This window comes from Neofelis nebulosa, chromosome 18 (genome assembly GCF_028018385.1).
Source record: "Neofelis nebulosa isolate mNeoNeb1 chromosome 18, mNeoNeb1.pri, whole genome shotgun sequence".
Classification (NCBI taxonomy): domain Eukaryota; kingdom Metazoa; phylum Chordata; class Mammalia; order Carnivora; family Felidae; genus Neofelis; species Neofelis nebulosa.
In genome coordinates, this window is record NC_080799.1 from 43,560,046 (window position 1) to 43,574,616 (window position 14,571).

Consider the following 14,571-nt stretch of genomic DNA (forward strand, 5'->3'; position numbering starts at 1 on the left):
CTTGCCCCCCCCTCTGAGCCCTCCGCGCCACCTCTCCTCCCACCTCTCCTCCCACAGGTGACCTCATCCACTTGGCCAGCGCGGATGTGCAGGGCCCGCAGCCCTCAGAGCTGGGCGCAGAGCCGCCGTCGCTGATGGTGGCATCCAGGGCCTACCGCCTGTCGTCGGCCCTCATGTGTATCCTCATGCGCTCCCGCGTGCTCAACGAGGAGCCCCTGACGCTGGCCGGCGAGGAGATCGTGGCGCAGGGCAAGCGCTCAGACCCGCTGAGCCTGCTCTGCCAGGGCGACGCCTCGGTTCCCGGCTGCCACTTCTCCATCCCTGAGGCCTTCAGCGGGGCCCTGTCCAACCTCAGTGATGTGGTACAGCTCATCATCCTCGTCGACTCCAACCCCTTCCCCTTCGGCTACATCAGCAACTATACTGTCTCCACCAAGGTGGCGTCCATGGCCTTCCAGACGCAGGCCGGGGCCCAGATCCCCATTGGCCGGCTGGCCTCGGAGCGCGCCATCACCGTGAAAGTACCCAACAACTCAGACCGGGCTGCACGGGGCTGCCGCACCCCTGCCGGCTCTGCCGTCGTCCAGCCGCAGGCCTCGGTCGGCGTTGTGGTCGTCCCCGAGGACAGCAACCCTGACGCCGGGTTGCACCTACAGCTCACCTACTCGGTGCTTAGCGGTGGGTGTTGCGGGCCTCGGCCCAACCTGTGTGGGGGACCCTTGGTGAGCAGGTGTCTTTCGTGCCCCCCCCCTCCCCCCCCGACTCGTGGCCTTTAGGAAAGTCTGCCTCCTGCTTCATAGGCTGGCCGGGGCCTGGCCCCAGGGCAGCGGGGAACAAGGCAACAGTTAGTGCTGCCAGCAACAGAGAGCTCTCCAGCCCCCCAGCCCCAGGCTGCAGGGAGGGCGCCACAGGGCTCCGGGAGCATCCCCCAGGGTGTGCGAGCTGCGCGGGGCAGCCGTCCTATGCTGTCCTTGTGCCCCTAGAACACTACCTGTCCCGGGAGCCTGAGCCCTACCTGGCTGTGTACCTGCACTCGGTGCCGCAGCCCAACGAGCACAACTGCTCAGCCAGCAGGAGGATCACCCCGGAGGCGCTGGCGGGCGGGGACCACAGGCCCTACACCTTCTTCATCGCCCCAGGGTGAGCCCACGCCCCGCCCTGGGAGCAGGCCACGGTGGACCCACAGTGGGGGCTAATCTCTGACGGCTGGCTGGACGCCAGCAGGGTCACTGGGTTTCCTGTGGGAGTAGGTCTGGCGGCAGGAGGACCGGAAGCGGCAGGCCTGGCCACCTGTGGTGGGCGTGGCTGCAGCTGAGGGGTCTGGGAGCAGGACCTGCCGTGACTCGGGCTGGGCAGGGTCTGGCTGTGACACTTGCTCAACTTCTAGGAGCAGAGACCCAGGCGGGACTTACTACCTGAACTTGACCAGCCACTTCCGTTGGTCGGCACTGGAAGTGACCGTGGGCCTGTACACATCCCTGTGCCAGTACTTCAGCGAGAAGGACATGATGTGGAGGACAGAGGGCCTTGTGCCTTTGGAAGAGACGTCACCCAGCCAGGCCGTCTGCCTCACCCGCCACCTCACTGCCTTCGGGGCCAGCCTCTTCGTGCCTCCCAGCCACGTGCGGTTCATCTTTCCAGTGAGTTGCACCATGTTTCTAGGGGCCTCGGAGTTCCCAGCCTTTCTCTCGTCCTGAGAAAGTGAGGCGAGGGCCGTGCCTCCTGTACCTGATGGCTCTGTCTCCCCAGGAACCGGCCTCAGGCGTGAACTATGTCGTCCTGCTGACCTGTTCCGTGTGCCTGGTGACCTATGTGGTCATGGCCGTGATCCTGCGTAAGCTGGACCAGCTGGACGTCAGCCGTGTCCGCGTGATCCCTTTCTGCGGGAAGGGGGGCCGCTTCAAGTACGAGATCCTGGTTAAGACTGGCTGGGGCCGGGGCTCAGGTGAGGCGGGGGGCTGTCTGGTCCAGGCCTCCCGGCTGCCCTTGCTTGTGCTCTCTGGCTATCTTCTCTGGTAGTGACTATCTTAGTAGATGACGGGACGAGGGCTCTGTTCACCCGGTGCCGCGTGGGGCAGGAGCTCATCAGGCCTCACGGTGCTCTCCGGGCACACGGGGCATCGGAGTGCGGGGCCTGCCTGTGTGAGCGAGTGGACGACAGTGGGGGTGGTGGTGAGCCGTTACTGGGAAGACGGACTGACCGAGCGAGGACAGTGTGACTTGAACGTTAGACGTGCTGGGGGCAAAAGCGTTCGATTTCTTTGTGGAAAACTTGCTGAGCAGCGTGGGCAGTGCTGGCCGTGTGGCTGTAGGAGGTGCCACGCACGTGAGCGTGTTCTCCATGCCTCGGCCACTTCCTGCGCTCCCCCCTCAGCGTGTCTTCGTTGGCCCTCCCGCTCTTGCCCCCCCCCCCCACCGCGTGTTCTGGTTGGCCCTCCTCGGTGACCCCGCCCCCCGGCGACCCCGCCCCCGGCGACCCCGCCCCCCGGCGACCCCGCCCCCCGGCGACCCCGCCCCCCGGCGACCCCGCCCCCCGGCGTGTCCTCATTGGTCCTCCTGCCCCTGCCCCCCCCCCCCACTTGTCCTCGTTGGCCCTCCTGCTCCGTGACACTCCTCTGACCGCTCAGTGGGTTGCTCTGTGACATCTTTGTTCTTTCTCTCGTGGTCCCTGTCTGCCTACATTGGCGAGTTTGGTGTCATGGCCTCGGCCAGTGTCGACCTGCCTGGTGACCATTGTTCTGAACGTCTCTCCCACGTTACCACTTTTCTCCTCCTCGCTGTGCTCTTACCCTCACTGGCCAGTCCCCGTTTTTGTAAAACGTCACGTGCATGTGGTATCACAGGGAGGTAGGGCCGACTGTGTCTCACGTAGTCGCTCGGTTAATCTGGCGCCCCGCCTGCTGCACCGTGTCGTTGGCGGCTGCGTGTCTGGCACGTTGAGGGGGGTGAGAGGGCACCTGTCAGAGCGGCCTGTCCGCTGAGCGAAGGAAGGTCCGCCCGGGGTCACGTACCCAGCCCCGCTGCCTCTCTGTCCATCCTCCAGGAACCACGGCACACGTGGGCATCATGCTGTATGGGGCTGAGGGCCGCAGCGGCCACCGGCACCTGGATGGGGACAGGGCCTTCCGCCGCAACAGCCTGGACGTGTTCCAGATCGCCACGCCGCACAGCCTGGGCAGCGTGCGGAAGATCCGCGTGTGGCACGACAACAAAGGTCTGTGGGGGCGCCCGCGGCTGCCCCTCCGGCACCCCACCAGCGCCCTTCAGCCTGAATCACCGCCCCTCCCCTGCAGGGCTCAGCCCCGCCTGGTTCCTGCAGCACATCATCGTCCGGGACCTGCAGACCGCCTGCAGCACCTTCTTCCTGGTCAACGACTGGCTGTCGGTGGAGACTGAGGCCAATGGCGGCCTCGTGGAGAAGGAGGTGCTGGCAGCAAGTAAGGGCCTGGGCCCGTCCCTGCCCGGGCTGGCCGAGGGGTGGCCTGTGCCGCTGGCCTCCTGAAGCCAGCTGTGCCCTTTCTGCAGGCGACGCGGCTGTGCGGCGGTTCCGGCGCCTCCTGGTGGCCGAGCTGCAGCGTGGCTTTTTTGACAAGCATCTCTGGCTCTCCCTCTGGGACCGGCCACCCCGGAGCCGCTTCACCCGCGTCCAGCGGGCCACCTGTTGCGTCCTCCTCGTCTGCCTCTTCCTGGGTGCCAATGCTGTGTGGTACGGGGTCGTGGGAGACGCCGCCTACAGGTGGGTGCCCGTGGGGGGCCCGACGATCTCCTCCTGCCCGACCCCTCCTACCCTCCGTAGCCTCTCCCAGCCAAGGTCTCTCTCCTCTCCTGCCACACAGCGCGGGGCCCGTGTCCGGTCTGATCCCGCTGAGTGCCGACACAGTTGCCGTCGGCCTGGTGTCCAGTGTGGTGGTCTATCCCGTCTACCTGGTCATTCTGTTTCTCTTCCGGATGTCCCGGAGCAAGGTGGGCTGGGGCCCGGGGAGCTTCCAGAGGACAGAGCGTGGGTCTCGTTGCCGCCGCCAAGGGTGGCCGGAGGGAAGGGCAGAAGGTCGAGACGACTGACCCAGGGAGACAGAGAGATGCAGATTGTCCAGATCACGAATGAACCAACGGGGCCCCACTTCTGATGCCACGGAAATCACAGGGCAGATGATTGGGGGGGGGGGGTCCCGTGACTGCTGTGGACCAGCCTGTCAGGTGACTGAGGGGAGACGGGCAGGGTCCCGGAAAGACTCGGGAGGATGTCGCAAACCTGAGCAGAGCAGATCTCTAGCAAGAGGCCAAAGTGGCGATTTAAACCCTCTGACAAGGAAGAGCCCAAATGGCCTCCCTGGTGGCTCTCATGCACCTGCCGAAGGGCCAGTGCCTCACAGGCTCGGAGAGACAAGGAGCAGGCGCTTCCCGCCCGATCTGATGGGGACTGCACGAGATGAGGGAAGGACAGAGCACTTCCCCCAGGAGGGACCCACCGCCATACCCTGGGGGCGTGTGCGCCAGGGGTCCCGTGGGGTAATCCGCCGCCACCACGGCTGGTTCGAGTCGACGACAAATAAAACTGGAGTCCTCACCTCTGCCAGCTGCATTCCAGAGCCCTGAGCGGCCTGTGGCTACCGTGATGGACAGTGCAGATACAGAACGTGTGCCCGATTCTAGAACACTCTCTAGCACAGCCCCAGTCTAGGCTCTGCCTGCTCCGGAGGTGGCACACCTCTGCCGAATGCCTGCCTCTCCCCTAGGTGGCTGGGGGGCCGAGCCCCATCCCTGCGGGGCAGCCGGTCCTGGACATCGACAGCTACCTGGACTCGTCTGTGCTGGACAGCTCCTTCCTGGCCTTCCCGGGGCTCCGTGCTGAGGTGAGTGTGCCCCCCCCTCCCCCCCCCCCCCCCCCCCCCCAGGGCCCTGCCCGGGCTGGGTGGGTCCCGCTGCCTCTGGGCAGCTCAGAACCTGAGGTGTTCTCTGTGCTTCTCAACAGGCCTTTGCCGGACAAATGAAAAGTGACTTGTTTTTAGATGATTGCAAAAGGTAGGAGTCCCTGGAGAGAGCGTGAGCCTTGGCGTGGGTCTGCCACACCTCGTGCGTGGTGCATTATGAGTGTCTGCGCTGCGTGGGTTTTGTCCCCTGGCCCCGTGTATTGTCGTCACACATGCTCTAGGGCCGTGTTGTACGCGTGTCCCCCTGGGCCCCCCTTGTTTCACCTGTGTCACCTACAGCCTGGTGTGCTGGCCGTCCAGTGAAGGCACGCTGAATTGGCCGGACCTGCTGAGTGACCCATCTATCGTGGGCAGCACCCTGCAGCGGCTGGCACGGGGCCGCCTGGGCCCGGAGGAGGACGGGCTCTCCCTGGTCAGCCCCTCCTCACCTGCCAAGTCCTTCTCAGCTTCGGGTGAGCAGGGGTGGGGAGGGTGGTATCCCGACGCGATCCCCGGGAAGGTTCTGAAGAACCTGGGGGTGGGAGAAACCATGCCCCCGCTGACGTGTTTTCCCTCTAGACGAGGACCTCGTCCGGCGGATCGTGGCTGAAGGGGCCGGCAGCCTGGCCCCTGCCCGGGACGCACAAGTAGAAACGGATCTGCTCGCTGGCCTGTAAGTCCCTGGCTCCCGGGGGTTGGGGGGCGGCGGGGAGCCCAGGCCAAGAAGCCCCGCTCCCCACCTGGGACTGGCCTTGTGCGGGGCTGGGCCCCTTACCTGTTGAAAGGACCTCACAGGGTGGCAAGCGTTCCCCACAGGTGGCAGAGGCGTGGGGTGATGGGGTGCTCAGGACCAGGTTTTCCAAACATCCCGGTTGTTTTCTTTTGAGATTGTTTCAATTTTATGTTTTTAAGAATCTCTCAACGTCTGAGATGGACGATTCGTATAAAACTATCTCTTATTTCCTTTTTTTTCTCCAATAATCACATTTCTGCTCTTTTTAACTCTTGTCGTTTTCAAGCACCAAAGATGACACATATGAACCGTCCTGAGCACAGGGAACGGGGGGTGGGAGGGGTGGGGGGGGTGGGGGCCTCTCGAGTCGTTTTGCAAACACAGATAACCGTGGCATGATCGCATGTTACGAAGAAATTGGAAATTGATTCAGAAGGTCTATACTATGGGGAGATCCTGGGACAGCAACCCCACATAGCTCCAGCCCAGAGCCCTTCCTCAAGTCCAGGTTCAGGCCTTGGGCTGACTGCGCGAACGGGCCCCGCGGACGTTCACTGGCCTGCGCGGAGCTGCCCGCCCCGCAGGCCCCAGGCCCCCCTCCAGAGACGCTGCGCCCCGCCCCCCCGGTCCCGGTCTCAGAACCGGCCCGGTGCACGCTCCGGCCACCACAAGTTTTCATTGACTCCCGACTCCTCTCTTGGCATCCTTCCTCACGCACACCTGCCGCTGCCCTTCCGGTCCCGAGTCTGACCCTCCTGTTTGCTCTTGCGCCTCCGTCCAAACGTCCCCCTCGGCGGAGTCCTGCTCCCCGAGGCAGGCCCTGCCGCTGCTCTCCTAGGGCACCGGCCCTCTGTCGCCGTGTGACCCGTTACCCCAAAACTCTGCGCTTCAAGGGAGCCAGACGGCAGGCAGGTTGGTGGTTGTCCCCATCTGACCCTCACCCTGGCTGGCTTGAGCGCCCTCACGGCATGACGGCCGACACCTCAGAGCGAGCAGGAACCACAGAGTCCTTGACGACCCAGCCCTGTCAGTCACCACTGTGTCCTTGCCCGCGGAAGTGGCGGGAGGGGGGAAGTGTCCCTTGGAGGCGGCTCGCCTTACGACGCTCCAGCAGCTGCGTGGGCTGGCCCTGCCGCTTCCGTCGACCGCTTCCCTCCTTTTCTGCCTTCATCTCTGCTGTCTTCTGCCCCCCTTCTGCCTAGAGGCATCCTCCCCAAGACAAGAGCCCCAGGTCTCCTTCCTGCCGTTCTTGGCGCGGCTGCTCCCCGGCTGGGGCCTTCCTGCCTGCAAATGCAGGAGGGCGTAGTGATGGGGACCTGCTCTCTGTCCTCCCTGCCTCCGGGCGTCTTGCCTGCACGCTCCCCCCGCAGCAGGTTGCGTGGCCTTGGCTCCTTTCACTCGGGGCCGGAACGGTGCCGGCCTCGGCCGGGGACCCGGGGTGCTGGCCCGTGACAGGCAGGCTTTGGTCTCCTGCGGCTTGGTGTTTGGTGAAGCCGCGTGTATCTTAGGCCATATCCGCTATGCCACCTGCCCGACGCCACATCCACATGTAAAACATGAACGTGGGCGTCCGGAGAAAGCCCTAGAAAGAACAGGAATGCCGCTGCTCCTGCCTAATGAGGATACGGAGCACCTGTTCTCTAGTCCATCTCAAGAAAAGGTTTGCTTGCTGTCCTGACTTCCCACCCGCATAAACGATACTTCTTACTCTCGAAGGCTCACAAACCCAGGCGCGTTCAGCGCAGCTCATGGCCGGCACCTGCTGGGAGCGGGGGAGGGGGGCCTGTTCTGTGTAGTCGGGGCACAGCTGTGCAGGCCCTCCTGCCAGGCGCGCGCTTGGCCCTCAGGAAGTGCCTGTCACACCCTTGTTTCACATCCCCCCGCCCCCGGAGCCCCCGTTCCTTGGTGGGGCAGCTGTGCAGCTGGCCAGGTCAGTGTGGTGCCGTGGGCCACACACACTTCTCTCGGCCCCGGGAACCCTAGATACTGTCGGAGTTGTGAGACAAAGGGGTTTCCTTGTTCAAGAGTTGCATCTTGGGTCACAAAGCTGCGTCAGCGCGCGGTCCCTTTGTGAAACGTGGGTCTGCGTGGGGAGGTTGGGGGCGAAGACGCGAGGTGTGCGGAGTGCATCCCGGAAGGTGGCGACGCGAACCCGGAGCCTTGGGGCCGCTTCAGCCGTGCTGCGAGCCACCGCTGCTGGGGTCACGATGGGAGGGGACTCTGTCCGTGGGTGGAGGAGCAGCGAGCGAGGGGGAGACGGCAGCGGAGGCTGACGTGGGTTTTCGGCCTGAGGGGCAGGGCAGGCATCGGGGGCCCTTCCCGGAGTCACCGGTGGTGGTCTGAGCCCCAGCGCTGTATCTACCCGGGTTTGGGGCAGTGTCTTCTCTCGGCTGATACGGGGGGCGGGGTGCAGGGGTAGGGGGGCTCAGGGACGTCGTGCTGTGGGCCCACAGCTGAGCGTGGGCTACGCCTCCCCCCTCCCCCCCCTCTCTGTGCCTCAGGTCCAGCGCTCCTGCGGAGAGGACGGAGACGCTGATGCTGCAGAGGCTGGGGGACAGGGGGCTGCCCAGCCCGGGTCTGACCTGGGAGCGGCCCCAGTCGGCAAAGCCCGCCAGGACAGGTGTGCTCTCGTGTCCCCAGGACGCCCCTCCGGGCCCCTCCCCGTGGGCTGCCCGTCACCTGTCTTCCTCCCCAGGACTGGTGGACGGTCTGCGGAGGCGGCTGCTGCCAGCCTGGTGTGCTCCCCTGGCCCACGGACTCAGCCTGCTCTTGGTGGCTGTGGCTGTGGGGGTCTCCGGCTGGGTGGGTGCCGGCTTCTCCCCTGGTGTGGGTGTGATGTGGCTCCTCTCGAGCAGCTCCAGCTTCTTGGCCTCCTTCTTCGGCTGGGAGCCGCTCAAGGTGAGTGGGATGTTGGGGGGCCGGGCTGCCAGCCCCTGGCGCCTGTGGGCCCCTCTGATGCCTCCCTTGGCCCAGGTCCTGCTGGAGGCCCTGTACTTCTCCCTGGTGGCCAAGCGGCTACACCCCGACGAGGATGACACCCTGGTGGAGAGCCCGGCTGTGACCCCTGTGAGCGAGCGTGTGCCCCGTGTGCGGCCCCCACATGGCTTTGCGCTCTTCCTGGCGAAGGAAGAGGCCCGGAAGGTCAAGAAGCTGCACGGGATGCTGAGGGTGAGCCGCTCTCCTGTCTCGCGTCTGGCTGAAACCGCACCTTCTTGCAGGTGCTCCCTCGGAGACCCCGCGCGTGCGCCCTGTGGCCCTCCCGCCCCCGCCCCCCTCACCCCCAGCTCCCGGTGCCTGTGCCCTGCTGTGCCTCTTCCCGTGCCCGGCTCGATGAGCAGCCTCGCAGGCCCTAGGGGCCATCTTCTGTGCCTTTGGAGGGACCACCTGTCCACCCCTCGGGCAGGATGCTGGCGGGCGTCTGTGCCGCCCCGCTGGCACCAGGCACCTTGGCCACGGGCGGTCTGCTGGCCAGTGCCGTGACGGTGGGCCACACTGGGATTGGCTGACCCCAGGGCCGTCCCTGCCCCCAGAGCTTCCTGGTATACATGCTCTTCCTGCTGGTGACGTTGCTGGCCAACCATGGGGACGCTTCCTGCCACAGCCATGCCTACCGCCTGCAGAGTGCCATCAAACAGGAGCTCGGCAGCCAGGCCTTCCTGGCCATCACCCGGTACAGGCACCCCCGTGCACATGCGCGTGTCCACCTGCCAGGCCGGGGAGGCATTGATGCCCGCCAGATCCCATCTCGATCTTGTCCTTGGTGCAACCCAGTCCCCAGGGGACGTGGGGCAGCGTCTTGGATTGTCGTGGGTTGTCAGGACCGGAGCAGGTGGTGTTGGCAACACGGGACCGGAGGCACTGTTCAAAACGTCCCGGGGCGCCTGGGGGTGCCCCGTCAGTTGAGCGTCAGAGTCTTGGTTTCCGTGCAGGTCACGATCCCATGGTGTCGGGGGTGAAGGCCCCGCCTCAGACTGCGTCCTGACATTGCGGACCCTACTTGGGATTCTGTCTCCCTCGTTCTCTACCCCTACCCCGCTCATGCTGTCTGTGTCTCTCTCAAAACAAATAAGTAAATAATCTTAGAGTACCCAGAATCGCCCCATAACACTTCCTGCTCCAAACGTCAGTCTGCTGAGCTTGAGGCTTCTGGGTCTTGACCTCGTCCCGTCCCGTGGCACTGGCAGCCTGCTGTTGGCTGGGCTGGGGCGGCAGGAGCAGTGCTCTGTGGGCCTCTGACCACCCCCGCCCCCAGGGGTGCAGGGCGCTGCCGGGTAGAACACGGGACTCTGTCTGTGTGAGCAGGTCTGAGGAGTTTTGGCCGTGGATGTCCCACGTCCTGCTCCCCTACATCCATGGGAACCAGTCCAGCCCAGAGTTGGGGCCCCCGCGACTGCGGCAGGTGCGGCTGCAGGAAGGTGAGCCGTGGAGGGAGGCCTGGCACTGCGTCCTTGCTCTCTCCCTAAGAGACACCCCTGGCTGCATTCTGGTTCTAGCTGTCTAGCTGTGCATCCCTTACTTTCTCCATCTGTGACACTGTGACTTCTGCCTTCTGGGTTGCAGGGAGGGTCTGGTGGGATCACGTAGAGCCCAGCTGGCAAAGAACTCCCCCTCTGCTTTCAGCACTCTGCCCAGACCCTGCTCGCCCGGGTGTGCCCATGTGCGCGGCAGCCGCAGGCTCCTTCAGCACAGGCGACTATGGCATCGGCTGGGGCAGTGCTGCCCACAACGGCTCCGAGACGTGGGCCTACTCTGCGCCAGACCTGCTGGGGTGAGCACAGAGGGAGGGCCCCGGGATCCGGGAGGATCCGGGACGCAGGGAGGGGGGGGTTGCTCTCCACGGGCGCCCCCTAGCCCCAGCCAGCCTTGCCTCCCAGGTTCTTCCAGGGCCGGGACCTTGCTCTAACGCCGTCCCCTCGCCGGCAGGGTCTGGTCCTGGGGCTACTGCGCCGTGTACGACAGCGGGGGCTACGTTCAGGAGCTGGGGCTGAGCCTGGAAGAGAGCCGCGCGCAGCTGGGCTTCCTGCAGCTGCACAACTGGATCGACAACAGGTGCTCGCGCTCGACCTGTCCCCGCCTTTCCACACTGCGGCGCTTCCGGCAGGCACACGGGGGTCCCTCCGCGGTCCACTCCCCCACCCCGCCGCTTTTCCGTGTCCCCATCTTTCCCCACGCACCTCACTGACCGCTCAGCCTCCACCTCCTCCCCGGGCCCCGCGTCACCCGCCGCCCAAGCCCCTTTCTCTGGGGAGACACCCAGTCATTTTACCCTGCCCGCCCCTCTCGCCGTGTAGGAGCCGCGCGGTGTTCGTGGAGCTCACGCGCTACAGCCCGGCCGTGGGGCTCCATGCCGCCGTCACGCTGCGCCTCGAGTTCCCGGTGGCCGGGCACGCCGTGACTGCAGTCAGCGTGCGCCCGTTCGCGCTGCGACGCCTGAGTTCCGGCCTCTCGCTGCCACTGCTCACCTCGGTGGGTGCCGGCCGCCCCGCCGCCCCGCCGCCCCGCCGCCCCGCCGCCCCGCCGCCCCGCCGCCCCGCCGCCCCGCCGCCCCGCCGCCCCGCCGCCCCGCCGCCCCGCCCCCTCACTTCGCCCCGCCCCTCCCCCTCACTTCGCCCCGCCCCTCCCCCCTCACTTCGCCCCGCCCCCTCCCTCTCACTTCGCCCCGCCCCCTCCCTCTCACTTCGCCGCCCCCCCACCCTCACTTCGCCCCGCCCCTCCACCCTCACTTTGCCGCCCCTCCCCCTCACTTCGCCCCGCCCCTCCACCCTCACTTTGCCGCCCCTCCCCCTCACTTCGCCCCGCCCCCTCCCTCTCACTTCGCCGCCCCCCCACCCTCACTTCGCCCCGCCCCCTCCCCCTCACTTCGCCCCGCCCCCTCCACCCTCACTTCGCCCCGCCCCCGCAGGTGAGCCTGCTGTTGTTCGCGCTGTACTATTCGGTGGCCGAGGCGCGTGTGTGGCGCCGGGAAGGGCGGACGCGCGCCGCACAGTCCGGAGCCTGGGCGCGGTGGCTGCTGGTGGCCCTGACCGCGGCCGCGGCGCTCGTGCGCCTGGCCCAGCTGGGTGTCGCCGACCGCCAGTGGACCCGCTTCGTGCGCCGCCGCCCGCGCCGCTTCACCAGCTTCGAGCAGGTGGCGCAGCTGAGCTCCGCGGCTCGCGGCCTGGCCGCCTCGCTGCTCTTTCTCCTGCTGGTCAAGGTGAGGGCTGGGCCGGCGGGGGTCCGCTGGGGCCCGGGCCGGGTCGAACTGGCGGCGGTTCGTTCGGTCAACTGACACCGCTCGCCCCCAGGCCGCCCAGCAGCTGCGCTTCGTGCGCCAGTGGTCGGTTTTCGGCAAGACGCTGTACAGGGCCCTGCCGGAGCTCGTGGGTGCGGCCTTGGGCCTGGTGGTGCTCGCCGTGGCTTATGCCCAGCTGGCCATTCTGGTAGGTGGCGGTGAGGCCGTCAGGGGAGGGGAGCTCAGCCCGGGACGCGCCCCTCACGCGTGCCCCCTCCCCTGGCAGCTGGTCGCTTCCTGCGTGGACTCGTTTCGGAGCGCCCTGAGGGCCATCTTGGTGCCGTGTCCTGGGTCTGGGGGTCCTGCCCCGTGCCCTGCGGAGTCCTGGCGCCTCTCCCCGCTGCTGTGCACTGGGCTCTGGGCGCTGCGGCTGTGGGGGGCCCTGAGGCTGGGGGCGGTCCTCCTGCGGTGGCGGTACCACGCGCTGCGTGGGGAGCTCTACCGGCCGGCCTGGGAGCCGCAGGACTACGAAATGGTGGAGCTGTTCTTGCGCAGGCTGCGCCTCTGGATGGGCTTCAGTAAGGTTAAGGAGGTGGGTACGGCCCAGTGGGGGGGAGAGGGACGCACCCTGGGCCCAGGGGAGCCCGGGGTGCAGCCGGACTGACGGAGCCCCTGTGCCGCCCCCAGTTCCGTCACAAAGTCCGGTTTGAAGGGATGGAACCGCTGCCCTCGCGCTCCTCCAGGGGCTCCAAGTCGTCCCCGGACGCACCCTCCCCCAGTGGGGACTCAGACGCCTCCCGGCCCTCCACGGCCTCCAGCCAGCTGGACACACCCAGCGGGGGCCTGAGCCGGCTGGGGCCGCGTGGGGAGCCCGAGCCCTCTCGCCTCCAAGCCGTGTTCGAGGCCCTTCTGACCCAGTTCGACCGACTCAACCAGGCCACGGAGGATGTCTACCGGCTGGAGCAGAGGCTTCAGAGCCTGCAGGGCCGCAGGAGCACGCGTGCCCCCAGCCCCTCCTCAGACCTGCGGCCAGCCCTGCCTGGCCGTCTTGCCCGGGCCAGTCGTGGCATGGGTCTGGCCCCGGGCCCCTGCAGGGTTTCCCTGCGGGCTAAGAACAAGGTCCACCCCGGCAGCACTTAGTCCCCGGGGGTCCTGGGCTCAGACCCCTTCCCTGGGGTGGGCCTCTGGCTTCAGTCTGCTCTGCAGAGGGAGCCAGAGCAGACACCGCTCAGTATTAATTTCTGCCACCCTTACAGTCTCGGGCCAGGCAGAAGAGCTGCACGAAGGCCCCCAGGGAGCAGTCGTCTCTCGCTCTCTCTCTCTCTGTGGGTCTCAGCACTTTAAAGACGCCATGTGGGCAGCCAGGACCCAGGGTCCCCTCCCCGGCTCCCCGTGGGAGGACACAGCAGTATTGGGCTGAGTGCCCAGCCTCTGAGATGCTAATTTATTACCGGAGTCCTCAGGTACAGCGGGCTGTGCCCGGCCCCACCTCCTGGGCAGACATCTCCCCTTTGCTAAGGATCCAGGCTTCGGGGAGGGGAACCTGCACCTCCCGTCGTCTCCCCCTAAGTTATTACCTCTTCCTTGCCCCTGCTGAGTGCACGCACCTTCAGCCGCAGTGTCTCTGTCATAATTTATACGGGGTTAAAAATGTATTTTTGTACGTCGCTCTCTTTTTCATTAGGGCCGAGGGACCTGGTGGCTGCAGTGGCTCCATGCCCCCCCGTCTCCTGTGGGGAGGGGTGCTGGGGCTGCAGAGCTGGCCTCCCTCCCCAGACACCTAACCAGAGTTGGATCCAAGTTGGGCCTGGGGCTGGGATGGGAGGCTTGTTGGAAGGGCCCAGCCATCGCCTCGGCGGCACTTCCTGTCGCCACCCCCTTCCCCACCCCCGTGGCCTTGCGCTCTGCCTGGGCTGTGACAGCAAGAGGGCAGAGCCCAGACCTGCGGGTGTCAGGTCTGGGGGAGGAGTAGGACGCGGGCGGCACCAGAGCTCCAGGGTGGAAGGAGCCCTGCCCCGGGGCTGGCTCCCGGGGCCGGGGCAGGTGAGGGTCTGTGTACCGGAGAATACGTGGGTGGTGGCAGGGTGCCCCCCCCCCCCCCCCGGCCGCAGCCCGACAGGCCCTGTACCACCTCCATGGGTGTGGCCATAGCTACAGCCTTGATCCCATCCCCACCCGACAAAGTCAAATAAACCAGCTGGCTGACTGCATCCGCGTCTGGCTCTGAGTGACACGGTGGGGGGAGGCCGGGGCTGCACCACTGCTTTATTTCATTTGCGCAAATAACAGCGGGGCACGGGACCCGGCTCACACGAACTCGGTGAAGTCATCCACAGAGGAGATGAGGCGCTTCCGCTGGCCCGTCTCGTACGTGGGCATGGGCTCGGCCGGGGCCGGGGCCTTGGCGTGGCCCGGAGGGTGCGTCTGCGTCAGTGGCAGGCTGGGGTTGGAGTAGTGGGCTTCCTCACGGATCTGGAGGGGACGGGGAGCCTTCAGGAAGAAGCAGGGGCAGGGGGGGCACTTGCCCTCCGTGAGATGGATGCCAGTGCACGCCCCCCTCCCCCCAAGGCATCTGAGGCCCACCTGCCCTACCCGGTGGCGCAGCCGCTTGATGTGACGGAGCCTGGCGATCCACTTGGACGGGTAGATATCCGTGGGGTTAGAGCGGCTATGGTGCACCTGGGAGGCCATCTGGGGTGGGAGACGGGGAGCGCTGA

General features: G+C 66.5%; 2 protein-coding genes across 19 annotated transcripts in view; one reads left to right on the plus strand and one right to left on the minus strand.

The window, feature by feature from the left end:
* PKD1 (polycystin 1, transient receptor potential channel interacting) overlaps positions 1–14,064 on the plus strand; it is a 44,583-nt gene extending 30,519 nt beyond the window's left edge. The window contains exons 23-46 of one of the 3 annotated variants that reach the window (XM_058710063.1): positions 58–678; positions 984–1,140; positions 1,388–1,640; positions 1,750–1,945; positions 3,044–3,214; positions 3,294–3,437; positions 3,526–3,736; positions 3,837–3,963; positions 4,737–4,853; positions 4,973–5,022; positions 5,211–5,383; positions 5,490–5,583; positions 8,145–8,263; positions 8,339–8,541; positions 8,617–8,811; positions 9,174–9,313; positions 9,946–10,058; positions 10,264–10,411; positions 10,567–10,692; positions 10,935–11,109; positions 11,546–11,836; positions 11,928–12,062; positions 12,141–12,446; positions 12,542–14,064. In XM_058710063.1, the coding sequence (XP_058566046.1) occupies positions 58–678; positions 984–1,140; positions 1,388–1,640; positions 1,750–1,945; positions 3,044–3,214; positions 3,294–3,437; positions 3,526–3,736; positions 3,837–3,963; positions 4,737–4,853; positions 4,973–5,022; positions 5,211–5,383; positions 5,490–5,583; positions 8,145–8,263; positions 8,339–8,541; positions 8,617–8,811; positions 9,174–9,313; positions 9,946–10,058; positions 10,264–10,411; positions 10,567–10,692; positions 10,935–11,109; positions 11,546–11,836; positions 11,928–12,062; positions 12,141–12,446; positions 12,542–12,994 (4,718 nt within the window). In that variant the 3' untranslated portion in view covers positions 12,995–14,064. Of the gene's footprint in view, positions 1–57; positions 679–983; positions 1,141–1,387; positions 1,641–1,749; positions 1,946–3,043; positions 3,215–3,293; positions 3,438–3,525; positions 3,737–3,836; positions 3,964–4,736; positions 4,854–4,972; positions 5,023–5,210; positions 5,384–5,489; positions 5,584–8,144; positions 8,542–8,616; positions 8,812–9,173; positions 9,314–9,945; positions 10,059–10,263; positions 10,412–10,566; positions 10,693–10,934; positions 11,110–11,545; positions 11,837–11,927; positions 12,063–12,140; positions 12,447–12,541 lie in introns of those variants that run through there. The other 2 variants (XM_058710062.1, XM_058710064.1) reach the window with 2 other exon arrangements.
* Positions 14,065–14,099: 35 nt separating this feature from the next.
* The window catches only part of TSC2 (TSC complex subunit 2), a 35,192-nt gene continuing 34,720 nt past the window's right edge, over positions 14,100–14,571 (minus strand). For 8 of the 16 annotated variants that reach the window (XM_058710076.1, XM_058710080.1, XM_058710075.1 and 5 more), the window contains 2 exons: positions 14,447–14,545; positions 14,100–14,326 (listed from right to left, as the gene is read on the minus strand). In XM_058710076.1, coding sequence (XP_058566059.1) covers positions 14,162–14,326; positions 14,447–14,545 — 264 coding nt within the window. In that variant the 3' untranslated portion in view covers positions 14,100–14,161. Of the gene's footprint in view, positions 14,327–14,437; positions 14,546–14,571 lie in introns of all 16 variants that reach the window. The other 8 variants (XM_058710074.1, XM_058710072.1, XM_058710073.1 and 5 more) reach the window with 1 other exon arrangement.